Here is a 27,219-nt window from a genome sequence, read left to right as displayed (position 1 = left end):
TTGCACAAATTTTTTGGAGGATTTCTTTGCTAATTAGTGCAAGACATAATTTGATTGTACATACGATTGGTTTCTCTTCTGATTGAGAAGTTCAGAGCTCAGTTGTGGGGCTAAAGGTCAGAGCTCAGTTGTGGAGCTGCAAGTTCAGAGCTCAGTTGTGGAGCTACAAGTTCAGAGCTCAGTTGTGGAGCTGCAAGTTCAGAGCTCAGTTTGCATTCTTTGTTAAGTATACATTCTTTATATCCCCTGCCTTGACTTGTGTGCCTGATATCCTACCTCTCTCTTTTACTGGCATGGTTTTGCCAATATCACTACTTGTCAAGGTTATTTAATATGCTGTGTGTGAACAGCACTGGACACAAATATCTCTCCAGCGTTCAGTAGTATGTTCACTAGTAGTAAGGATAGAAGGAGGGGATGAATACATGACCACATCAGGCTAGATCAGCTTACAGTGTGCTTGAAATCCTGATCTACGGAGCTGCATCAACCTAGTTCTGTATAGGTGCTGTATACACAAAACGGTGATATATTTTTAATCAAGACTAATTGCAAAGTCACCTTATTTTTAGTGTTAGATGCATTAGAGCATGCAAAAGGGTTGTAAAGGTGAATATAGTTTTCAGTTACCTTCTTCATCAGTAGAGATCTGCATCTGTGTCATATCCCGTGCCAAACTTCCATCCTGCGAAACACACAAAGATCAATATTAGCAATGTTCTTACCATCACGGCCACCATGACCGTGATATTGTACCATCGGAATAGTAATGCCAGCTTGAGATTTCTAATGGAGAACGTCGGCACAATGGCAGACCAACCATAAAGAGGTCGGATGCCGCAACTGTCTTGTGGAAGTTACGCTAAGGTTAATAGAAACGGAAACGCAAATCAACTAACCGCAGCGATCTGGCTTCCTGGGCTGCTCCAGATGGTTGCGTCAGTAGTTGGACTGATGCTGTCACACATGCATAAATCTTCAGGCACAGCATCACCTGCAGAGAAAACACTTATTATATTGATTATATAGTATCTTGCCTATTGAGACATTTGTCTAAAAAAAATCCTTTTCATTTGACCACTGGGGGCGCTGTTCTTCGATTTGAGAACAAAAAGCAGTTTTGTAGGGAGAGCAAATGTTTTTCATGGGTCAAACAATCACTACGTTTTACACTATGCTTTTAAGATTTAGACTTGCATTTTGCAGGACAAGTTGCACTTTTGAATGACACTATGCATTTTATCATGTAATACACCGGAAAGCGTTAAAAAAAATTCAAGCGCGTTTAACCCCTTTACCCCCAAGGGTGGTTTGCACGTAAGGCTACTTTCACACTGGCGTCGTACGACGCACGTCGCCATGCGATGTGCCAATGTACCGACGCATACTGTGAAAAAAAAACACAACGGGGGCAGCGGATGCAGTTTTACAACGCATCCGCTGCCCCATTGTGATGTCCGGGGAGGCGGGGGCGGAGTTACGGCCGCGCATGCGTGGTCGGAAATGGTGGACATGACGCACAAAAAAACGTTACATGTGACTTTTTTTGTGCCGACGGTCCGCCACAACACGATGCATCCGTCACACGACGGATGCAACGTGTGGCAATCCGTAGCAATGCGTCGCTAATGCAAGTCTATGGAGAAAAAACGCATCCTGCAGGCAATTTTGCAGGATGCGTTTTTTTCTCCAAAACGACGCATTGCGACGTGCGTCGTAGGACGCTAGTGTGAAAGCAGCCTTAATGACCGGGCCAATTTTTACAATTCTGACCACTGTCCCTTTATGAGGTTATAACTCTGGAACGCTTCAACGGATCCCGGTGATTCTGACACTGTTTTTTCGTGACATATTGTTCTTCATGATAGTGGTCAAATTTCTTTGATATTACCTGTGTTTATTTGTGAAAAAAACGGAAATTTGGTGAAAATGTTGAAAATTTCGCAATTTTCCAACTTTGAATTTTCATGCCCTTAAATCACAGAGATATGTCACACAAAATACTTAATAAGTAACATTTCCCACATGTCTACTTTACATCAGCACAATTTTGGAACCAAATTTTTTTTTTGCTAGGGAGTTAGTCGCGTTAAAAGTTGACCAGCAATTTCTCATTTTTACAACACCTTTTTTTTTTAGGGACCACATCACATTTGAAGTCACTTTGAGGGGTCTATAAGATAGAAAATACAAAAAAGTGACACCATTCTAAAAACTGCATCCCTCAAGGTGCTCAAAACTACATTTAAGAAGTTTATTAACCCTTCAGGTGTTTCACAGGAATTTTTGGAATGTTTTAAAAAAATGAACATTTAACTTTTTTTTTCACAAAAAAATTATTTCAGATCCAATTTGTTTTATTTTACCATGGGTAACAGGAGAAATTGGACCCCAAAAGTTGTTGTACAATTTGTCCTGAGTACGCCGATACCCCATATGTGGGGGTAAACCACTGTTTGGGCGCATGGCAGAGCTTGGAAGGGAAGGAGCGCCGTTTGACTTTTCAATGCAAAATTGACTGGAATTGAGATGAGACACCATGTTGCATTTGCAGAGCCCCTGATGTGCCTAAACATTGAAACCCCCCACAAGTGACACCATTTTGGAAAGTAGACCCCTAAGGAACTTATCTAGATGTGTGGAGTGCACTTTGAACCCCCAATTGTTTTTTTTAAAGTTTATAATATAGAGCCGTGAAAATTCAAAAATCTTTTTTTCCCACAAAAATGATCTTTTCGCCCCCCAATTTTTTATTTTCCCAAGGGTATCCGGAGAAATTAGACCCCAAAAGTTGTGCAATTTGTCCTGAGTCCCTAACTTTAGCTCCAACCCTAACCCTAACTTTAGCCCCAACCCTAACCTCAACTTTAGCCCCAACTCTAACTTTAGCCCCAACCCTAAACCTAACTTTAGCCCCAACCCTAACCCTAAGGGGAAAATGGAAATAAATATTTTTATTTTATTTTATTATTTTCCCTAACTAAGGGGGTGATGAAGGGGAGTTTGATTTACTATTTATAGCAGGTTTTTATGTTTGGCAGCCATCGCACACTAAAAGACGCTTTTTATTGCAAAAAATAGTTTTTGCGTCATCACATTTTGAGAGCTATAATTTTTCCATATTTTGGCCCACAGAGTTATGTGAGGTCTTGTTTGTTGCGGGACGAGCTGACGGTTTTATTGATGCCATTTTCGGGCACATGACATTTTTTGATCGCTTTTTATTCCAATTTTTGTTAGGCAGAATGAACAAAAAACAGCAATTTATGAATTTCTTTGGGGGAGGGGGGCATTTACACCGTTCCGCATTTGGTAAAATGGATAAAGTAATTTTATTCTTCGGGTCAGTACGATTACAGCGATACCTCATTTATATAATTTTTTATGTTTTGGCGCTTTTATACAATAAAAACTATTTTATATAAAAAATAATTATTTTGCATCGCTTTATTCTGAGGGCTATAACTTTTTTTTTTTCCGCTGATGACACTGTATGGCGGCTCATTTTTTGCGGGGCAAGATGATGTTTTCAGCGGTACCATGTTTATGTATATCCGTCTTTTTGATCGCATGTTATTCCACTTTTTGTTTGGCGGTATGATAAAGCTTTGTTTTTTGCCTCTTTTTTTTTTATAGTGTTCACTGAAGGGGTTAACTAGTGAGATAGTTTTATAGGTCGGGTCATTACGGAAGCGGCGATACTAAATATGTGTACTGTTATTGTTTGTTTGTTTTTATTTACATAAAGAAATGTATTTATTGGAACAATATATATATATATATTTTAAATTTATTTAGGATTTATTTATTTATTTATTTTTTACACATGTAGATTTTTTTTTTTACTTTGTCCCGGGGTGGGACATCATGGTATAGTGTCAGATCGCTGATTTGACACTTTGCACAGCACTGCGTCAGATCAGCGATCTGACAGGCACTGCAGGAGGCTTGCCGGCCCCAGCTCTCAGCAGGCACAGACAAGCCATCTCCCTGCAGGACCCGGAAGGACCCCGTGGCCATCTTGGATCCGGGGCCTGCAGGGAAGTGGACAGAGGAGACCCTCGGAACAACGCGATGTGAGTCTCAGGGAAGCACGCAGGGAGCCTCCTCCTTGCATGATGCTTCCCTATGCTGCCGGAACGCTGCGATCATGTTTGATCGCAGTGTTCCGGGGGTTAATGTGCCGGGAGCGGTCTGTGACCACTCCTGGCACATAGTGCCGGATGTCAGCTGTTATAATCAGCTAACACCCGGCAGCGTTTGGCCGCGCTCCCCCCGTGAGCGCGGCTGATCGGTGATGACGTACTATCCAATCGGTGGTCATACGGGCCCAGGCCACCTCGACGGGTTAGTACGTCTGATGTCAGAAAGGGGTTAAATTGCAAAAAAACCCTGCAATTTCACAATTTTTTTACTCTTTTGTATTTACCATGTTCACTATACAGTAAAACTGATCTCCCAATATGATTCTCCAGGTCAGTACGAGTGTGCAGATACCAAACAGAGTTTTTTTTTTATTTAAGTGGTGAAAAAATTTCGGAAATTAGTAAAAAAAAAAAAAAAAAAAACTTTTCTTGTCGCCATTTTCGAGGCCCGTAACAGTTTCATTTTTTGGGATCTGGGGTTGGGTCAGAGCTTATTTTTGTGCCCCCTGCAGACGTTTTTACTGATAAATTTTTTGGGGTAGATATGATGTTTTGATTGTCTCTTATTGCGTTTTATTACATTTTTACGGTGGACAAAAAACAATCATAACTCTGGCGTTTGGATCTCTTTTTTTGTTAATTCGTTTGCTGTTGAGATTCATTTATTGTATATTTTGATAGATCGGACATTTACAAAAGCAGGGATACCAAATATGCGTATGTTTAATTTTTTAACATGTTTTATTTTTAATAGGGCAGAAGGGGGATGATTTCACCTTTTGTGTTTTTTTTATTTTTCATATTTTTAAACAACGTTCTACTGTATTTAATAGTCATCTTATGAGACTTAAAGCTGTATATATATATCTAATATATAAAGCTGAATGTGTGTATGTGTGTATGTGTGTATGTCCGGGATTGGCATCTGAACCGTCGCAGCTACAGTCACAAAATTTTGCACAGTCACACTTCTGGACCCCGAGAGCGTCATAGGCTATGTTGTGTGGTGAAATTTTAACCCCGCGCGTTCCAATTCACCAAACAATTTTGCCCCTATCTACATAATGGGGAAAAAGTGAAAGGAAAAGTGTTGGAGGCAAATTAACAGCTGCCAGATGTGAACAAGGGGGACTTAAAGAATGAGAGCGATGGCGCCAAAGAGTATATACTGTACAGTTGCTAAGGTGGGGCCCCGACATGGGATAATCACCACACCACCACGGGGATATGAACACACACACAAAATGCGCCACACACTACCACGTGCTCGAACACATATACCACCCTCAGCGCACATTTCACCACACATACACCAACCTCGCCACATAAAAGTCGAAACACAAAAGTCGCCGCTCAAAACTCGCCACGCGCAAAACTCTCCACATGCAAAACTCGCCACATGTGCAAAACTCACCTCATGGAAAACTCGCCACACGCAAAACTTGCACACGCGGAAAAATTGCCACATGCACAAAAGTTGCAACACATGCAAAAGTTGCCTCACACAAAACTTGCACATACTCAAAAGGCACCACACATAAAACTCGCCACGCGCAAAACTCGCCATGCGCAAAACTTGCTGCACACAACTTGCTACACTAACCTGTCACATGCAACTCGACACACAAAAAGTTGCTACACGCATGTCGCCACACAAAACTCATCTCACAAAAGTCGCTACATGCATGTCGCCACACGCAACTCAACACACACAACTTGACACACGAAACTCGCCCTAAAACACACACAAGTCTGGTATTGTCCTTCAAAAATAAAAATCTGATTAATAAGCAGACAAACTACAAGAGCAACAAATGTACCATATAGGAATCCGGCAGCTGTCAGTCACATGACCAGTCTATTATGTGTGAGCTAATATATACTGCCAGGGGGTGGGCTTACTGTTGGCTGGGGATTTATCAGGCTGCCAATTTAGCTTACAAATACTGAGGTAAACATACTGACCAAATAACGTGTGAACGAGGTCTAATACAGGAGGAGATGACATACAGATATATACTATTTACAGGGGAGATGACACACAGGTATATACTATATACAGGAGGAGATGACACACAGATATATACTATATACAGGAGAGATGACACACAGGTATATACTATATACAGCAGGAGATGACACACACATATGTACTATATACAGGGGAGATGACACACTGGTATATACTACATACAGGGGAGATGACATACAGGTATATACTATATACAGGAGGAGATGACACACAGGTATATACTATATACAGGAGCAGATTACCTACAGGTATATAGTTGTTGTGAATTCTGTTCTCGAACTCCCTCCTGTGGTCATGAATGGTACTTCGGCGAGTTCTGTCCATGGACTCCCTCTGGTGGCTGTGAGTGGAGCTGCTGGTTCTGAGGTTCCTTCTCCAGCTGACCTCATTTAGTTCTAGTCTGGCTGCTCTATTTAACTCCACTCAGATCGTTACTTGATGCCAGCTGTCAATGTTCTAGTACTGGTTCAGTTCTCTCTTGGATCTTGCAGATGACCTGTCTATTCCAGCAAAAGCTAAGTCCCTGCTAGTTAAATTGTTTATCTCTGTTTTCTGTCCAGCTTGCTATCATGTTTTTGCCAAGCTAGCTGGAAGCTCTGGGATGCAGAGTGGCACCTCCGCACCGTGAGTCGGTGCGGGGGTCTCTTTTGCACACTCTGCGTGGTTTTTATAGTTTTTTGTGCTGACCGCAAAGTTGCCTTTTCTATCCTCAGTCTGTTAGTTAAGTCTGGCCTCCTTTGCTGAAACCTATTTCATTCCTGTGTTTGTGACTTCCATCTTAACTCACAGTTAATATTTGTGGGGGGCTGCCTGTTTTCTTTGGGGAATTTCTCTGAGGCAAGGTAGGCTTTATTTTCTATCTTTAGGGGTAGTTAGCTCTTAGGCTGTGAAGAGGCGTCTAGGCAGAGTCAGGTACGCTCCACGGCTATTTCTAGTTGTTGTGATAGGATTAGGGGTTGCGGTCAGCAGAGCTCCCACTTCCCAGAGCTGGTCCTGTATTACTAGTTTGCTCATCAGGTCATTCCTAGTGCTCCTAACCACCAGGTCACCATAACATATAGTATATACAGGAGGAGATGACATACAGGTATATGCTATGTATAGGAGGAGATGACATACAGGTATATACTATATACAGGAGGAGATGACACACAGATATATACTATATATAGGTGAGATGACACACAGGTATATACTATATACAGGAGGAGATTACATACAGGTATATACTATATATAGGAGGAGATGACATACAGGTACATACTATATACAGGGGAGATGACACACAGCAGGTATATACTATATAAAGGGGAGATGACATACAGGTATATACTATATACAGGAGATGACATACAGGTGTATACTATATATAAGGGAGATGACAAACATGTATATACTGAGGTGAAAATGAGAGGTGTGAGGTGAAAATGAAAAGGTGTGAGTGCAAAATGAGGAGTGAGGGAAAATAGTGAAGTGATCGGAAAATGACAGATGTGAGGTCGAAATGACAAGTGTTAGGGGGGAATGAGAGGAGCGAGGGGGAAAATAAGAGGAGTGAGGGGGAAAATGAGAGGTGTGAGGGAGAAAATGAGAGATGTGAGGGGGAAAATGAAAGATGTGATGGGGAAAATGAGAGGCGTGATGGGAAAATAAGAGAAGTGAGGTGCTATAACTAACTACAGATATTTACTATGCCCAGGCAACGCCGGGCTCTTCAGCTAGTATATATATATAATGAAAATCTCAATCTCCCATGAACGATAGCTAAATGCTGGCTTTCACAGGAGGACCTTAATAACAGGCACCAAGGTCTAGAGCAGACCCCTGGCTGTCATAAAAATCCATCAGCGCCCTGAGATCACATCATGGGCACATCATGGAATGATGGAATGATGCGCCGCCCTGCTGTCAGAGATCAGTAACAGTCAGATAATAGCCGCGGGTAGAGCTCCACTCCCGCTGTGGCTGTGAGAGGCACCTGATAGCTGACCAGAGTTTGGCTACCTTGATAAGTGTTCGAATTTAGGTACAAGACAGAAACTGAGGGTCAGAAGTCAAAGCCATATCGGCATCACCATCAAGGTCATCACCAGCATTGGCAGTAGTGATATACTGTACATTCAGGACTTGCTCCATTTTGACATGCTGGATGCAATATGCATGGACTGCCTAACATCTTGGCTAGGCATGTCCTTCACTTCCAAAGTTTATGGTGGTTGGACTTATAGGACATGAGAGATGATGTCAAACAACCTGCACAGATCGCTTAGCACAAGAATGTTTTTAGGATTTAGTACAGACACAACGTACGAAGAGAGCAATCACTAGAGAAGGACATCATGGTCGGAAGAAGAGAAGGAACAAGCCAAGAGGAAGACCACCAACCCAATGACCACCAACTATCAAGATAAGGCAAAGAGGAAGACCACCAACTATCAAGATAATGGTAGAGAAGAACCTGGTGGACCTAGCTAGGCTTTCACAAGATCGATCTTCCTACAGATCGTTCATTCATCAAGTCGCTATGGCTCGAGATTGAGCTGAAGGCCGTTAAATAATAATAGACACTTACTAGTCATTAGACCCAGTCTTCCTACCATGAAATATAAACCAGAAACTCCAATCAGGAATATGCAATATGCCTACTAGAGGAAGGAGCAGCCCACTGTAACGAGTACGAAAGCTGAACTTACCACCAGCAACATGTCCTTTGAGGATCTCATAAATTTTATGAGGGTCTTTAGAGTCTGAGCTGTTATCCTTCACCAATTTAATTTCATTTTTTCGATTCAAGGCAGAGCGGACATTTCTTTTCCACACAGCTGGGTTGCGTTGGTCCTTGTTGGGGTCATAACTTCTGCTGGCAATAGCCCAAGCCTATGGAGATAGCAGACAGATCCACCACAACACTTAGAAGTTTCTACAAGGCACCAGACAGATCCAAAGTTTAGAACCTGACAAATTCATAGTGCCTTCCAAAATGCTAGATTTGCACTCAATTTTCAAGTTTTTAAAGTCTGAAGAACACTCAAAAAGCTGGCCGAAAATATTTTACATTTTTACTAGATCACCGCACAGTTACCTCAAATATTTTGACATCATCATCACAGCAGTCCTGCCGCAGGCCATGCTTCCATGGAATTTGAAACTGGGTTTGTTCTCTGTTGCTCCATTTGAGACCAGGATATTTCTGACTGTTGATCTGTTCGATGAGCCAAGGGATAATGCGCGGTTTTTCAGATCCCATCTCCGCGTTCTCGGAAATGGTCTACCCTTCAATGACCTGCCAAACAATGCGACAATTGGAAGGTGTATTATACAGTGGCTTGCAAAAGTATTAAACCCCTTGGCTTTTTTTTACCTATTTTGTTACATTACAACCTGTGTTTAAATATTTTTCTAATCTGATTTGTGTGTGATGCATCAACACTAAATAGTCTAAGTTGGTGAAGTGAGAAAAATCTAGGCATAAATCACATTTATGGGATCGAATACCTAAAAATCAGCAAGTGCATATGTATTCACCCCTTTTGCTATGAAGCCCCTAAAAATATATGGTGCAGGCAATCACCTGTCTGCATGTGAAGCAGAACGATCTCACCCAGATGTCAGGCCTGTGTGAGTGCAGGGGGGCAAAATACCGCACACGCTTCCGTGCTTCTCAGCAATCTGCATCCTGCGCATGTTGTCAGACCTGTGAGCGCGCGCCGGGAGCATCTCACATATGTTGTGTACACTGGTGGTGGGGAGATAGGGGAACTTTTTTATGATGACAGGTACTGCACATGCTCAGCCAGCTGATTGGCCACTGGGAGGATGGATAAAGCTTGCAGAAGATGAAAAGTTTATATTTTTTTAACATAGCATAATTTTTAATAACTGTAAATTGCAAAACCATTTATATCCATATTTTCTACTTAGTTAAATGTATGGTGGCACAACCTTTTTAACCAAGAGGCACCACTAACCAAACAACACCATGAAGACCAAGGAGATCTCCAAACAACACCATGAAGACCAAGAAGATTTCCAAACAGAACCATGAAGTCCAATGAGATCTCCAAACAACACCATGAAGACCAAGGAGATCTCCAAACAACACCATGAAGACCAAGGAGATCTCCAAACAGAACCATGAAGACCAAGTAGATTTCCAAACAACACCATGAAGACCAAGGAGATCTCCAAACAACACCATGAAGACCAAGAAGATTACCAAACAGAACCATGAAGACCAATGAGATCTCCAAACAACACCATGAAGACCAAGGAGATCTCCAAACAACACCATGAAGACCAAGGAGATCTCCAAACAACACCATGAAGACCAAGGAGATCTCCAAACAGAACCATGAAAACCAAGAAGATCTCCAAACAAGTCAGGGACAACTTTGTTGAGAAGTACAAGACAGGGTTGGGTTATAAATAATATATCCCAATCTCTGATGATCCCCGGAGCACCATCAAATGCATTATGGTCAAATGGAAAGAACATGGTACCACAACAAACCTGCTAAGAGAGAGATGCCCAACAAAACTATCAGCCCAGGCAATGAGGGGAATTAAGACTGTTTCAGACCAGCAGTGATTTGAGACTGGGACGGAGGTTCATCTTCCAACAAGACAATGTCCCAAAGCATACTGCTGAAGCAACACTCTAGTGGTTTAAGGGTAAACGTATGAATGTTTTGGAGTGGCCGAGTTAAAGACCAGACCTTAATCCGATTGAGAATCTGTGGTCAGACTTGAAGATCGCTGTTCACCAGAGGAAACCATCTAACTTGAAGGACCTGGAGCAGTTTTGCCTTGAGGAATGGGCAAAAATCCCAGTGGCAAGATGTGGAAAGCTCATAGAGACGTATCCACAGTGACTTACAGCTGTAATTGCCACAAAAGGAGGCTCCACAAAGTACTGACTTTAGGGGAGTGAATAGTTATGCACACTGAAGTTTTCGGTTATTTTGTCCCATTTGCTGTATTTCTCATGGCTATCCAACTGTTGCAACACATGGAGGTATTGCTTGATTTTGCTTAGAGACAACTTATATGTCCTATTGCAGGGTACCGCTATGGATACCAATATGACACCATGCTAACATTGTTTTGAGTGCCCTGGAGGAGGGCTTTGTCTATGTGTCCCACCACTTCAGCAATGGTCTGATGTGGTGAGGGTGCATAGATAATGTCTTTCTCATCAGTAAGGGCACTTCATGTGAACTTTTGGATTTTTACATTTTTTTTAAATAATATGGTTCCTGATATTAAAAACTTGTCCGGGGCACAGATCAGTAGGGTTTCGACACCAAAAGCCCCAACCAATCAGCTGTTATTTGTTCCAGGACTCAGCAGCATTGTTCAGAGAGTTTAAATATGGGGGTCACCAGATCAAAGAGATGATCGGTGAGGGTGCTGGTGATATGATATTGATTACCTATCAAATTTTAAATTTACACTTGCTTTGTCAAAGGAACATATACAGTTCTTAGACATTCTAAAGACTTTGAAGGAGTCTTAATTGATCATCAGTCTGCAAGAATATAGACAGGAATAACCTGTTGATATTTAAGAGCAACCACCCATCTAATACTGTATGCTCCACTCACTGCCAGTTCCTTGGGGTTAAACATATTGTGAAAGATTACTTCCTTACTGAACCTGTGTCTATTTTTCCCCTCTTCCCTTCTCGACTCAGTGTTCCCCTTTTGTGTATTGACTCGCTGGTTTTGACTTGGCTTGGACCCTGACCTGTGGTTTTGTCTCTTGTCTTTGGCATATATGCTCCTATGACTATTCTGCTGCCACCTGGTGGTGGCCTCACCGCTGCATTGAAGGTCTGGTCTTGCTGTGTGCAGTCCTTCCTCCACTCTATTGCCACCTAGTGGAGCTTGCATTTACCTGCATTGCAGCGGCGTGACATTATAACTGAACAACACAGACACAGGTTCAGTAAGCAAGCAGCAGGACAAATCAGGGTAAATGGAGTCAGCTACACATGCCATAGGCAGAAACTATAACTGACATGGTCTGCAGGACACAGCAGAGCTAAATAGCAAACCTGAGACCAGACTGAGGCTGAGAAAGTTAACCCCTGGCATGACCAGACCGGAAAAAGGGAAAGACAGGACTCAAAACTCGGTCTGGATCATGACATATGTCCAGATCATTGCCCAGACTAATCTGACAGAGGTGGGAAAGGGTATCATTCTTGCTTTGCTTAAACTCTTCTTTATTAAAGGGGATTGGTTTAGACATCCCATAATACAATGTGAGTATGTAGTTAACCCTTGTTTGACGTGCATTATTGAATATGTGGTGTAGATGTTACAATGCCCCTGCAATTTATGGAACTTCGGTGAGAAAACATGAGATTTCAAAGTATGGTTGCGTAAAGGTGTTAGTAGGATCAACCCACCCAAGCCATCTATATGGGCATGCAGGTTATAGAAAGTTGATTAAATTGTTACTTGTAATATATGCGATTCAACATCTTAATCCATATAAATCCTTGTTTTTCTTAATATGAAAATGAGCAGTTAAGATCTATGGGGTGGACATAGATCTCGTTGAGAATCTGACTGCAGAAATTATTCTAAATGAAAGAGCGAGTTATCTCAAACTTTGTCTCAAAATTAGTAAAGTCCCCCCCTCAGCAGTGATTTTATGTGCACTAGAACGTATTCATTTTTTATAATTTTAGTAAATTTTAAAAAACGTGGAACATTTTGCTTTAATAAGTACAAAAAAAAAGACATTTTTTACTTTTGCAAAATTCATGAATCAAGTTTTGATGAATTTGGCACAAAAAAAACCATCAGCGAATTGTGCAAATGATCAATCAGACGTCAATATCTGGAAACCTTAGAATACGTCCACAGTGGCGAATGAAAAAAAAAAAAAAAACAACAACAGGCGGAAACAAATAAAACAGACTTTTTTTAAAAAGGCGCAAGTGGAAAAATGAAGTTTGTGCGAATGAAAAAAAAAAAAGGAGCAAAATACCGAAAACTCGAATTGCAATAATAAATGGGCAGTAAGAATGATCCTTTTGTAACGACTGAACGATAATAATCAAGTCGATCATTCTAGTATCATAAATATAATAATACGGGTCTTTTTAAGACCTGACGTAGCGTGGAGAAGTTCATTGGGCAGAACCAGTCCGAATCCAGCTATACTGGTCACGGGAGGGTGCAATCAATGAGAACAAGTGTACAGTTGATCTGGCCGAATTTCAACTGCCCCTCTAACTTGTGCAGACCCTTCACTTATATTTAGGGTACAGTATAGACTTAATATCCTAATAATATCATACACCGGTTTTGCTTACCTGAATATTTCACAGCTGTTTGCAATGGCTTCAGCTGTCACTGGTTTCAGTTTCAATTACTGAAAACGCCTCCCTCCCTATTGACTTCCCACCGGTGACTGCGACCAATGACTGAAGCAGCGTCTGATCTCACTGTGGAAATCCCAGCTGCTCTGCTCACTGCAGGGATGTGCACCATACCAGGGACAGGATAGGCTTCTCTAGGTGTATAATATCTATGCCGTACTGGCCAACAGGCCCTGCCAACCGGACTGCGGACAGACCCAGAAGCTATTAATCTGATCGGTGTAGGTACCAAACCTGCCGCCAGATTACAAGCTCTTAATATAGACATACATAGCAGGGTCCTCACTCCTCCTGTACCAGTTATGACTTGTATTGTTTAAGATTATTGTACTTGTTTTTATTATGTATACCCCTCCTCACATGTAAAGCGCCATGGAATAAATGGCGCTATAACAATAAATAATAATAATAATAGTCCTTCAGATGAGCTGTAGACCCAAAACTGTACAATTTTCTTTCAAGTGTTGCTTATTTTTTACTTAACCTGCAGAGGAGTAATAAAAATTGAATAAAAAGGTAGCCTTATGGATTCATTGTGGGTTTTCATCATATAACCACTATGTGTTGCACTATTGCCGGCGTCCCTGCTCGGTGTTCCCTTCCCTCTCCCTGCAGGGACGCCGGCTTACTCACCGACCCATCCCCGGGGCGTGGTCTCCCGGCATGTCCCTCCTGCTTCCTGATGTGCGCTCTTCAATTCCTAGCGGCTCACCTAGTAAGCGCGTGAGCACTCTCCCCTGTTCTTAAAGGGACAGCATATACTATACACTCTCAGCTTTTTGCTGAGAGGCATTTAGTAGAATGTAATGCACCTGCAAGATGGTTCCCAGCCAATAGCTGGGAGGCGTCTTGTATAAAAGACTCCCTCTCCCCTAGTTAGTCGCCAAGCAATGCATTAAATCATTAGTTAGCAAGGTGACTACTAGTGAGTTGTGAGGACCCCTGGTCCCGATGTTGCCAGAGCCTTAACGTTATCCCCTGGTTCTAGTGTGGACAATCCTGTATCTGTAGTCCCCTGGTCCCGGAGCAGCCAGTGCCTGAACTTCGTCCCCTGTTCCTGGAGTGGCCAGTGCCTGAACCTTGTCCCCTGGTCCCGGAGTGGCCAGAGCCTGAACCTCATCTCTTGGACAGAGTGGTGAGCTCCTGATCCTCACCCCCCTGGTCCTGGAAAGGCCAGTGCTTAAACGTCGCCCCCTGGTCCTGAAGCTGCCAATACCTGAACCTCGTCCCCTGGTCCTGAAGCTGCCAATACCTGAACCTCGTCCCCTGGTCCTGAAGCTGCCAGTACCTGAACCTTGTTGCCTGGTCCTGGAGCGGCAAGTGCCTGAACATTGTCCTCTGGTCATAGTGGGGCCAGTCCTGTACCCAAAGTCCCTTGGCCCCAGTGTGGCCAGTTCTGTTCCCAAAGTTTCCTGGTCCCAGTGCATGAACGCTATTCCCCGGTCCATGGGTGGCCTACCCCATATCCAATATCCTAGACCAGCGTGTCTGAACTAAGCCCTAAATCAGTGTCAGCGTACCAGACACCTGAGGTCAGCAGCTGTAGTACCTGATTCTGCCCAGGTGTGGTATCTGGTGGCTACCTGCTGCACATGCCTGATCTCACCACTAGAGGTTCCCATGAACACTAAGGTAGCTGCTCAGTTAGGCCCTTTCCTTGGTAGGCTCGGCCCTGTGGCACAATCCACATGTGCCACGGTTAGGTGTAACACTATGACATTACAAGTGTGTTTCAATGAGGTATCTACTGTGACATCACAAGGGTGTTTCCATCAGGTAACTCCAGCAAAGAATACAGCAGCAAACTGTATATGCTGCAATGTATGCAAACACTGATTATATGACATTTGGACTGTATTACTCCTATATAGACTTTATTTATAAAATGAAGGTACTTAGTGCATAAATTGGTTATTTTGTATGTGCTCACCAGTCTTGTCAAGGCGTACCTTTCTCTGATAAAACCCCAAGCTGTTGTTTTTAATTAACGCTGGTTCCTACCTGCCTTTTATATTTGTAGAGGCATAGGGTAGACTCCCATCAGAGAAAGGTTCGCCTTGACGTGGCTGGTGGGCTCTGATGAATTGGCCAATTTCTATGCTTAATGCCTTCATTTTATAAGTATATTCTGTATAGCACTAATGCAGTTGACATGTCATATTTACAATATTTCCATACACTGTATACAGGGGGCAGCTGCACTCTTTGTTTTGTATCCATCTATCTTGTTTCTATATATTTATGTATCCATCTAGTTTTCACAAATGGGAGAGAATTAGGAGTGTTGAGTAGATTATTCCTATATCATTCCTGTTCTATTTAATAAACATTACTGAATTGCTGATGCTTTTGTTTTAGTTTCCAAGGAAGTTTAGGGCAGTATGAGACATTACGAGCGCGGGCGCAGAATCCACCACAAGCACCAAAAATTATCGAAATTAATAACTAGAATTTCGTTTGAGATATTTTGAAAAGTCATTCAAGGGTGAAACCATAAAAATCAAGTTACCGTAATTCTATAGAACATATGTTAGAGGACGTCTCTTACACACAAAATGCAGATTCAGCTACTTACACATTGCTATTGGGGTCTTAGCCCCTAAAAAAAATCATTCCGGGCAATTCATAGTCCATCAAGGTCCATGTAAGGTCTGGAGTGGTGGGACATCCCATAGGACTGTAACAGGAACAATAAAGGAACTGGAGAAAAGACAAAAGAAAGTAGCAAAACAATAGAAACACGTAAACAAAGGAAGGAAAAGTGGTGGCCATTTCCAGAGGTTAGGTTCACATATCATTATGGGATGTCCCACGCACCTTGGTTTGATAACCAGATAATGTCAATATGTGGCAACTAGGTAAAAAATGAAACCAGTCCAGTGATCAGGACTGTGGGTATGTACTGTAGGGACTGGGCATCGTAGTAACAGGGACGCAAGACGCATCACTGGGGACAATGCCAGTCCACTGTGCTGGTCATTATAGATCCAGGCCGACAACGGAGGTCTTCAGGTAAAAGTGGCAGCAGCACATACAGTGGCATGTACAAGTTTGGGCACCCCTGGTCAAAATGACTGTTATTGTGAAGATGGAATGATCTCTAAAAGGCCTAAAGTTAAAGATGACACATTTCTTTTGTATTTTAGGCAAACATATATATATATATATATATATATATATATATATATTCAATTTTTACACTTTAAAAATTGCAAACAGAAAAATGGGCCAGTGCAAAAGTTTGGGCACCCTGCATGGTTAGTACCTAGTAGCGCCCCGTTTTGCAGGTATCACAGCTTGTAAACACTTTTTGTAGCCAGACAAGAGTCTTTCTATTCTTGTTTGAGGGATTTTCATCCATTCTTCCTTGGAGAATTCCTCCAGTTCTGTGAGATTCCCGGGTCGTCTTGTATCCTCTGCTATTGGTCTAGTGACAGATTTTCAGTGATGTTCACATCAAAAGTGCCTGTACTGTCACATTGCTGTGTGTTCTTGCCTGTACTGTCACATCACTTTGTATTAATGAATGTAGCGTGATATGACTTTGTATTTATGCCAGCACAATGACATCATACATGTGTGTATTACTGCCTGTACTGTGACATCACTATGTGCATTACTACCTGTACTGTGACATCACTATGTGCATTACTACCTGTACTGTGACATCACTATGTGCATTACTACCTGTACTGTGACATCACTGTGTGTATTACCTCTGTACTGTGACATCACTATGTGCATTACTGCCTGTACTGTGACATCACTATGTGCATTACTGCCTGTACTGTGACATCACTATGTGCATTACTGCCAGTATTGTGACATCACTGTGTGCATTACTGCCTGTACTGTGACATCACTGTGTGCATTACTGCCTGTATTGTGACATCACTGTGTGCATTACTGCTTGTATTGTGACATCACTGTGTGCATTACTGCCTGTACAATGACATCACTGTGTGCATTACTGCCTGTACTGTGACATCACTATGTGCATTACTGCCTGTACTGTGACATCACTGTGTGCATTACTACCTGTACTGTGACATCACTGTGTGTATTACCTCTGTACTGTGACATCACTGTGTGCATTACTGCCTGTACTGTGACATCACTATGTGCATTACTACCTGTACTGTGACATCACTGTGTGTATTACCTCTGTACTGTGACATCACTATGTGCATTACTACCTGTACTGTGACATCACTATGTGCATTACTGCCAGTATTGTGACATCACTGTGTGCATTACTGCCTGTATTGTGACATCACTGTGTGCATTACTGCTTGTATTGTGACATCACTGTGTGCATTACTGGCTGTACTGTGACATCACTGTGTGCATTACTGCCAGTACTGTGACATCACTGTGTGCATTACTGCCAGTATTGTGACATCACTGTGTGCATTACTGCCTGTACTGTGACATCACTGTGTGCATTACTGCCAGTATTGTGACATCACTGTGTGCATTACTGCCTGTACTGTGACATCACTGTGTGCATTACTGCCTGTATTGTGACATCACTGTGTGCATTACTGCTTGTATTGTGACATCACTGTGTGCATTACTGCCTGTACAATGACATCACTGTGTGCATTACTGCCTGTACTGTGACATCACTATGTGCATTACTGCCTGTACTGTGACATCACTGTGTGCATTACTACCTGTATTGTGACATCACTGTGTGTATTACCTCTGTACTGTGACATCACTGTGTGCATTACTGCCTGTACTGTGACATCACTATGTGCATTACTGCCTGTACTGTGACATCACTATGTGCATTACTACCTGTACTGTGACATCACTATGTGCATTACTACCTGTACTGTGACATCACTGTGTGTATTACCTCTGTACTGTGACATCACTATGTGCATTACTGCCAGTATTGTGACATCACCATGTGCATTACTGCCTGTACTGTAACATCACTGTGTGCATTACTGCCAGTATTGTGACATCACTGTGTGCATTACTGCCTGTACTGTGGCATCACTGTGTGCATTATCTCTGTGCATTAGGGAAAGATACATGACACAGATAAAATAAAGATTAAACTATTCAGATGATGTTCACGTTGTGCACTTGATATTGAAGAAGGCCATGGTGGGACCCCTGTTTGTGTTGTGCAGTGGGGCCTCTGGGTTCTTGTTACTTCCCGCCCCCTTTATTAGATATAAGGCCGGCGTCAGACTCAGCGTATGAAATTACGGTCCGTTTTTTACTGCCGTAATACGCAGAAATGTTCCCAAAATAGTGATCCGTATGTCATCCGTAGGCAGGGTGTGTCAGCGTATTTTGCACATGACATCCTCCGTATGTAACCCGTATGGCATCCGTACTGCAATATTTTCTCGCAGGCTTGCAAAACCGACATCTAATGGATTTATGTGCTCAAATGTTCGTTAAAACATATATACAGTATATATATATATATATATATATATATATATATATATATATATATGTCATTGAGACACATATATATATATATATATATATATATATATATATATATATATATATATATATATATATATATATATATATATATATATATGTATTTATTTATATTTAATTCAGCGCTAGATATAATAAAAGCCGGTAATTCAATTGCCGGCTTTTGCTATCTCCTTCCCAAACCCGATATGATATGAGAAATGATTTACATACAGTAAACCATCTCATATCCCTTTTTTGCATATTCCACACTACTAATGTTAGTAGTGTGTATGTGCATAATTTGGGCCCTCTAGCTATTAAATTAAAGGGTTAAATCACGGAAAAAAATGGCGTGGGCTCCCGCACAATTTTCTCTGCCAGAGTGTTAAAGCCAGTGACTGAGGGCAGATATTAATAGCCTAGAGAGGGTCCATGGTTATAGGACCCCCCCCTGGCTAAAAACATCTGCCCCCAGCCTCCCCAGAAAAGGCACATCTGGAAGATGCGCCTATTCTGGCACTTGGCCACTCTCTTCCCACTCCCGTGTAGCGGTGGGATATGGGGTAATGAAGGTTTAATGTCACCTTGCTATTGTAAGGTGACATTAAGCTAGATTAATAATGGAGAGGCGTCAATTATGACACCTATCCATTATTAATCCAATAGTACGAAATGGTTAATAAAACACACACACATTATTACAAAGTACTTTAATGAAATAAAGACACAGGGTGTTTTAATATTTTATTAGACTCTTAATCCACCTGAAGACCCTCGTTCTGTAAAAAAGGAAAAATAAAAAAAAACAATATCCCATACCTTCCGTCATTCTGGTCACGTCCCACGATGTAAATCCATCTGAAGGGGTTAAATAATTTTACACCCAGGAGCTCTGCTAATGCAGTGCTTGTGGCTGTAAAACCCCGGGGAATGAATGGAAAGCAGGGGAATGTCCTGTAGTTACCTTGAGTCGCGGTGATGCGCCCTCCTGGGTGTAAAATGATTTAACCCCTTCAGATGAATTTACATCGTGGGACGTGACCTGAACGACGGAAGGTATGGGATATTGTTGTTTTTTTATTTTTCCTTTTTTACAGAACGAGGGTCTTCAGGTGGATTAAGAGTCTAATAAAATATTAAAACACCCTGTGTCTTTATTTCATTAAAGTACTTTGTAATAATGTGTGTGTGTTTTATTAACCATTTCGTACTATTGGATTAATAATGGATAGGTGTCATAATTGACGCCTCTCCATTATTAATCTGGCTTAATGTCACCTTACAATATCAAGGTGACATTAACCCTTCATTACCCCATATCCCACCGCTACACGGGAGTGGGAAGAGAGTGGCCAAGTGCCAGAATAGGCGCATCTTCAATAGCTAGTATATATATATACAGTATATATATATATATACACCTATTCTATGTGTAGACATTTATTCTACCTATTCTATTCTATTCTGTCAGTGTGATTTTACTGTACACCGCACTGAATTGCCGGCTTTTCTCTATAACACCGCTGCGTATTTCTCGCAAGTCACACGCATGGTCCGTGTGTAATCTGTATTTTTCACGCCCCCATAGACTTTCATTGGCTGATTTTTTGCGCAATACGGTGACAAACGCAGCATGCTGCGATTTTCTACGGCCGTACAAGACCGTATAATACGGATCAGTAAAATACGGCAGATAGGAGCTGGGCCATAGAGAATCATTGTACCGTATGCAATCCGTATTTTCTGCACCTCTCATACGTCCGTAAAACACACCAGTGTGACGCCGACCTAAGACAATCATATGTTTGAACTACAAAGAACAATAAAAACTTTGCTGGTAAAGTCCTTCCCTGAGGCATAAAGAGCCATGAAATGTCCGGGGTGTACTCTATTGTTTCAGCAGCAGCACACATCTATGTGTCCTGGTCCCTTGCGATGTCTTTGCTGACAATACCAAAGTAACAATGAATAATTAGATTCTGAAATGAAATGGTTCGGAAAATCACTGAAGGGCAAAACCATAAAAATCGAGATATCTATCTCTGAAAACAGCTGCTAGAGGGAAGTGGCACCAGACGGAGACTGATTTGCGGAAACCATGGACGCTCCCTTGAGCACACACCTGGGAGATGTGGTGGGATACGTTCTGCACTTTTTTTTAGATTCTATACAAATTCGGCTGCATTGTTGCCTATAGGCTGGTTTTTGGCATTGTAGTTTGGCAACAATTAAAGGGAATTTGTCATCAGATTTCATTGGGAGCAGATTTGATCAATTTAGGCTGAAGACATACTTGCCAAGTGTCCCCTAAAGTCCAGGATTTTCCTGGAGAAAGGGGGCCTTCTGAGAAGATTTGCTAAATCTCCCAAGCACAACATATCCCTCAAAGACTCCTTCACACGTCTAATTTTTCCACGTACGAGAGAAACGGACTGATTATTCTGATCAGACTCTGAGTGGCCTGAGTGTTATCTGTTTTTCTTGTAAGTGGTGAAAGGAAATATTCTCCTCCTTCTTCGTTCTGACAGTCTGTGAAAATCGGGCTGCACTCAGATGTCATCCAAGTGCAGTCCGATTTTTTTCACAGACCTATTGACTTGCATTGCCGATTTTGATCCGATCCTCGCATCAAAATCGGACATGTCTCTGTGATTGATCACAGCCCCATAGACCATCAGTGAAATCTCAAACGAGACCCTTTCAATCAGAGCCAAGCATGCCTCAAAAGCAGACGTCATCAAAAGAATCAAGCCCATGAAGGTTACGGCCCTAAACAGGAACGGCGTATATATCACTTGCCTAAAAATTAATCCTCAAACACCTATAGGGAACGTCACATTTTTGCATATACAGTAGCTCCTACTTATAACATTCTGGAATTGTTATTCATGCAATTACCTAGATCTCCAGACTGTAAAAAAAAAAAGTGTATAAAATATTTGTTCCTCTTTATGAAATCCAACAGGATAACCCCTGGCGATACGAGAGTACACAACGCGTTTCGGCCTGGTATTTAGTGCGGCGGCTGGGTAAACATTTTTTTAATTAACATCTCTGTGACAACCTTTTTAAGTTCCCATTAACCTATCGATATCAAGACCCTCTCTGGCCTTTGACTTCCTGTCTGCGTCTCTTTGCTGAACATGTTTGAACAGATAAGAAGCATTAGGTCTTCAAACATTAAGCCGCCTGATACCATTTTTTTTTTTGGGACAGATAAAAAAAATGGAAGTCATATAATGTGGGCGACTGAATTCGTAGAAGAATCTAAAACATAATAACAGCAGATACTTATATCATTATGATTTTCTGCCACATTCACCTTCTGTTCTAAAAACAAAAAAAGGACACCGATAGTGGTGGTCTCAGCGCTGCACAAAAATCCATCGTTACCCCTTCCCGCCAAGGTGATTTTCCCTATTTCAATTTTGTATTTTTCCTCCACTTCTTCCAACATCCATAACTTTTTTATGTTCATGTCCACATAGATGTATGAGGGCCTATTTGTTATAGTTTTGAATTATACTATTCTATGTATTGGAAATGTATTATTATTATTATCGGCCTTTGGCTCGATCCCGAGCCATGGTGACTTTATGGATGAACGCTGTGTAGGTAGATCGATCTTGTGTAAGCCTAGATAGGTCCACCATGGTCTTCTCCACTGTTATTTTGATTGTACCAAGCCATTGAGTTGCTGGTCTTCCTCTTCATCTTGTACCTTCTATTCTTCCGACCATGATGTCCTTCTCCTGTGATTGCTCTCTTCGTATGATGTGTCCAAAGTAGACAAGTCGTAGCTTGGTGATCCTCGCCTTGTTCCTTCTATTCTTCCATCCATGGTGTCCTTCTCCAGTGATTGCTCTCTTCGTATCATGTGTCCGAAGTAGACAAGTCGTAGCTTGGTGATCCTTGCTTCCAGTGACATGTCTGGCTTGATTTGTTCCAAAATTGATTTTTTTTGTTCTTCTTGGTATTGATGTTTCATATATCTTGATATCATTTAGCCATCGTTTGCTAGTCTTCCTCTCCTTCCAGTTCCTTCTATTCTTCCATCCATGATGTCCTTCTCCTGTGATTGCTCCCTTCGTATGATGAGTCCAAAGTAGACAAGTCGTAGCTTGGTGATCCTTGCTTCCAGTGACATGTCTGGCTTGATTTGTTCCAAAATTGATTTTTTTTGTTCTTCTCGGTATTGATGTTTCATATATCTTGATATCATTTAGCCATTGTTTGCTGGTCTTCCTCTCCTTCCAGTTCCTTCTATTCTTCCAACCATGATGTCCTTCTCCAGTGATCGCTCACTTCGTATGATGAGTCCAAAGTGGGCAAGTCATAGCTTGGTGATCCTCGCTTTGTGTGACGTGTCTGGCTTGATTTCTTCCAAAATTGATTCCTTTGTTCTTCTTGCCATCCATGGTACCGATAACATCCTTCTTCAACACCTCACTTTGAAGGCATCAATTCTTCTTCTGTCTTGTTTCTTTATAGTCCAGGTTTTGTATCCGTATGTTACTATATAAAAGACCAGACTATGAACAAGCCGTGTCTTCATCGCCCGAGAAATGTTCCTCAATTTGAAGACCTTGTCCAGTGACTTCATTGTTGATTTGCCCATAGCTATTCTCCTATTGACTTCCAGTGTCATCGCTTCATCTTGAGTGATCATTGATTCGAGTAGGTTGAAGTATGTTGTATTGAAAAACAGGAAAAAAAAATTGTTAAAATTGTGTTGAAATTGTGCAACTGATTTTTTTGGGTTTTGTTTTTATGCCATTCATAGTAAACTAAAAATGTCGAGATTATCCAGATCAGGGCTTGCTGCAGGTTTTTGAGGGCCCCGGGCGAAAGAGTCTCAGTGGGCCCCCTCTTTAACACATACCACGATTCATGATCGCATATAAACACAGCCATGTAGTATATAACACTGCCCACGTAGTATATAACACTGCCCACGTAGTATATAACACAGCCCACGTAGTATATAGCAGCCCACCCCACGTAGTATATAGCAGCCCATGTAGTATATAGCAGCCAACGTAGTATATAGCAGCCCAGCCCACCTAGTATATAGCAGCCAACGTAGTATATAGCACAGCCCACGTAGTATATAGCAGCGCAGCCCATGTAGTATATAGCAGCCAACGTAGTATATAGCACAGCCCACGTAGTATATAGCAGCCCACGTAGTATATAGCAGCCCACGTAGTATATAGCAGCCCATAGTATATAGCACAGCCCACGTAGTATATAGCAGCCCACGTAGTATATAGCAGCCCAGCCCACGTAGTATATAGCAGCGCAGCCCACGTAGTATATAGCAGCCCACGTAGTATATAGCAGCCCAGCACACGTAGTATATAGCAGCCCAGCACACGTAGTATATAGCAGCCCAGCCCACGTAGTATATAGCAGCCCAGCACACGTAGTATATAGCAGCCCACGTAGTATATAGCAGCCCAGCACACGTCGTATATAGCAGCCCAGCCCACGTAGTATATAGCAGCCCAGCACACGTAGTATATAGCAGCCCAGCACACGTAGTATATAGCAGCCCAGCACACGTAGTATATAGCAGCCCAGCACACGTAGTATAGAGCAGCCCAGCCCATGTAGTATATAGCAGCCCAGCAAGCGTAGTATATAGCAGCCCAGCACACGTCGTATATAGCAGCCCAGCACACGTAGTATATAGCAGCGCAGCCCATGTAGTATATAGCAGCAAACGTAGCATATAGCAGCCCACGTAGTATATAGCAGCCAACGTAGTATATAGCAGCGCAGTCCACGTAGTATATAGCAGCGCAGCACACGTAGTATATAGCAGCCCAGCACACGTAGTATATAGCAGCCCAGCACACGTAGTATATAGCAGCCCACGTAGTATATAGCAGCCCAGCACACGTCGTATATAGCAGCCCAGCCCACGTAGTATATAGCAGCCCAGCACACGTAGTATATAGCAGCCCAGCACACGTAGTATATAGCAGCCCAGCACACGTAGTATATAGCAGCCCAGCACACCTAGTATAGAGCAGCCCAGCCCATGTAGTATATAGCAGCCCAGCAAGCGTAGTATATAGCAGCCCAGCACACGTCGTATATAGCAGCCCAGCACACGTAGTATATAGCAGCGCAGCCCATGTAGTATATAGCAGCAAACGTAGCATATAGCAGCCCACGTAGTATATAGCAGCCAACGTAGTATATAGCAGCGCAGTCCACGTAGTATATAGCAGCGCAGCACACGTAGTATATAGCAGCCCAGCACACGTAGTATATAGCAGCCCAGCCCACATAGTATATAGCAGCCCAGCACACGTCATATATAGCAGCCCAGCCCACGTAGTATATAGCAGCCCAGCACACGTAGTATATAGCAGCCCAGCACACGTAGTATATAGCAGCCCAGCACACGTAGTATATAGCAGCCCAGCACACATAGTATATAGCAGCCCAGCCCATGTAGTATATAGCAGCCCAGCACACGTAGTATATAGCAGCCCAGCACACGTAGTATATAGCAGTCCAGCACACGTAGTATATAGCAGCCCAGCACACGTAGTATAGAGCAGCCCAGCCCATGTAGTATATAGCAGCCCAGCAAGCGTAGTATATAGCAGCCCAGCACACGTAGTATATAGCAGCGCAGCCCATGTAGTATATAGCAGCCAACGTAGCATATAGCAGCCCACGTAGTATATAGCAGCGCAGTCCACGTAGTATATAGCAGCGCAGCCCACGTAGTATATAGCAGCCCAGCACACGTAGTATATAGCAGCCCAGCACACGTAGTATATAGCAGCCCAGCACACGTAGTATAGAGCAGCCCAGCACACGTAGTATAGAGCAGCCCAGCACACGTAGTATATAGCAGCCCAGCACACGTAGTATATAGCAGCCCAGCCCACATAGTATATAGCAGCCCAGCACACGTAGTATATAGCAGCGCAGTCCACGTAGTATATAGCAGCGCAGCACACGTAGTATATAGCAGCCCAGCACACGTAGTATATAGCAGCGCAGTCCACATAGTATATAGCAGCCCAGCACACGTCGTATATAGCAGCCCAGCACACGTAGTATATAGCAGCCCAGCCCACATAGTATATAGCAGCCCAGCACACGTCGTATATAGCAGCCCAGCACACGTAGTATATAGCAGCCCAGCACACGTAGTATATAGCAGCCCAGCACACGTAGTATATAGCAGCCCAGCACACGTAGTATATAGCAGCCCAGCACACGTAGTATATAGCAGCCCAGCACACGTAGTATATAGCAGCCCAGCACACATAGTATATAGCAGCCCAGCCCATGTAGTATATAGCAGCCCAGCACACGTAGTATATAGCAGCCCAGCACACGTAGTATATAGCAGCCCAGCACACGTAGTATATAGCAGCCCAGCACACGTAGTATATAGCAGCCCAGCACACGTAGTATAGAGCAGCCCAGCCCATGTAGTATATAGCAGCCCAGCACACGTAGTATAGAGCAGCCCAGCCCATGTAGTATATAGCAGCCCAGCACACGTAGTATATAGCAGCCCAGCACACGTAGTATATAGCAGCCCAGCACACGTAGTATATAGCAGCCCAGCCCATGTAGTATATAGCAGCCCAGCACACGTCGTATATAGCAGCCCAGCACACGTAGTATATAGCAGCGCAGCCCATGTAGTATATAGCAGCCAACGTAGCATATAGCAGCCCACGTAGTATATAGCAGCGCAGTCCACGTAGTATATAGCAGCGCAGCCAACGTAGTATATAGCAGCGCAGCCCACGTAGTATATAGCAGCCCACCACGTAGTATATAATACAGCCCAACCAGTATATATAAGAGCCCATACCTTGTCCTCCCAGCCAGGCTCTGCATCCCCCCGGCCCCCGCAATCCTTTGTTCCAGGTGGCAGGTGCTGCACACTTCCTGTTTGGCGACGCTCGGCTCATTCTCCAGGCACTGGACGGTCGGAAGTCACTCTGCTCTGCGTATCCATGGCGACGGATTGTGGGCGGCTCTCCAGCAGCTGCAAAAGTCCCAGAGCTCCGTGCTGCCTCTGCCTCCTCTCTTCTCTTCTAGCGTGCACCTCAGACCGCAGATGCCTGCCTCAGGGGCCGCATGCGGGCAGCCTGCCCCTAACGCCGGCCCTGAATGGGCCCCCCTGTCTCGCCAGGGCCCCGGCACTT

General features: G+C 42.9%; 1 protein-coding gene across 1 annotated transcript in view; it reads right to left on the bottom strand.

Moving 5' to 3' along the window:
* IRF3 (interferon regulatory factor 3) overlaps window positions 1-27,011 on the bottom strand; it is a 77,647-nt gene extending 50,636 nt beyond the window's left edge. The window contains exons 1-5 of the mRNA XM_077256299.1: window positions 26,883-27,011; window positions 9,260-9,460; window positions 8,871-9,054; window positions 900-994; window positions 631-685 (exon numbers count right to left, since the gene is read on the bottom strand). Of these exons, the coding sequence (XP_077112414.1) occupies window positions 631-685; window positions 900-994; window positions 8,871-9,054; window positions 9,260-9,424 (499 nt within the window). The 5' untranslated portion in view covers window positions 9,425-9,460; window positions 26,883-27,011. The remainder of the gene's footprint in view (window positions 1-630; window positions 686-899; window positions 995-8,870; window positions 9,055-9,259; window positions 9,461-26,882) is intronic.
* Between the last annotated feature and the right edge of the window lie 208 nt (window positions 27,012-27,219).

The sequence above is a fragment of the Ranitomeya variabilis genome, chromosome 4 (genome assembly GCF_051348905.1).
Source record: "Ranitomeya variabilis isolate aRanVar5 chromosome 4, aRanVar5.hap1, whole genome shotgun sequence".
Lineage (NCBI taxonomy): Eukaryota > Metazoa > Chordata > Amphibia > Anura > Dendrobatidae > Ranitomeya > Ranitomeya variabilis.
This window is presented reverse-complemented; position numbering and strand designations above follow the sequence as displayed.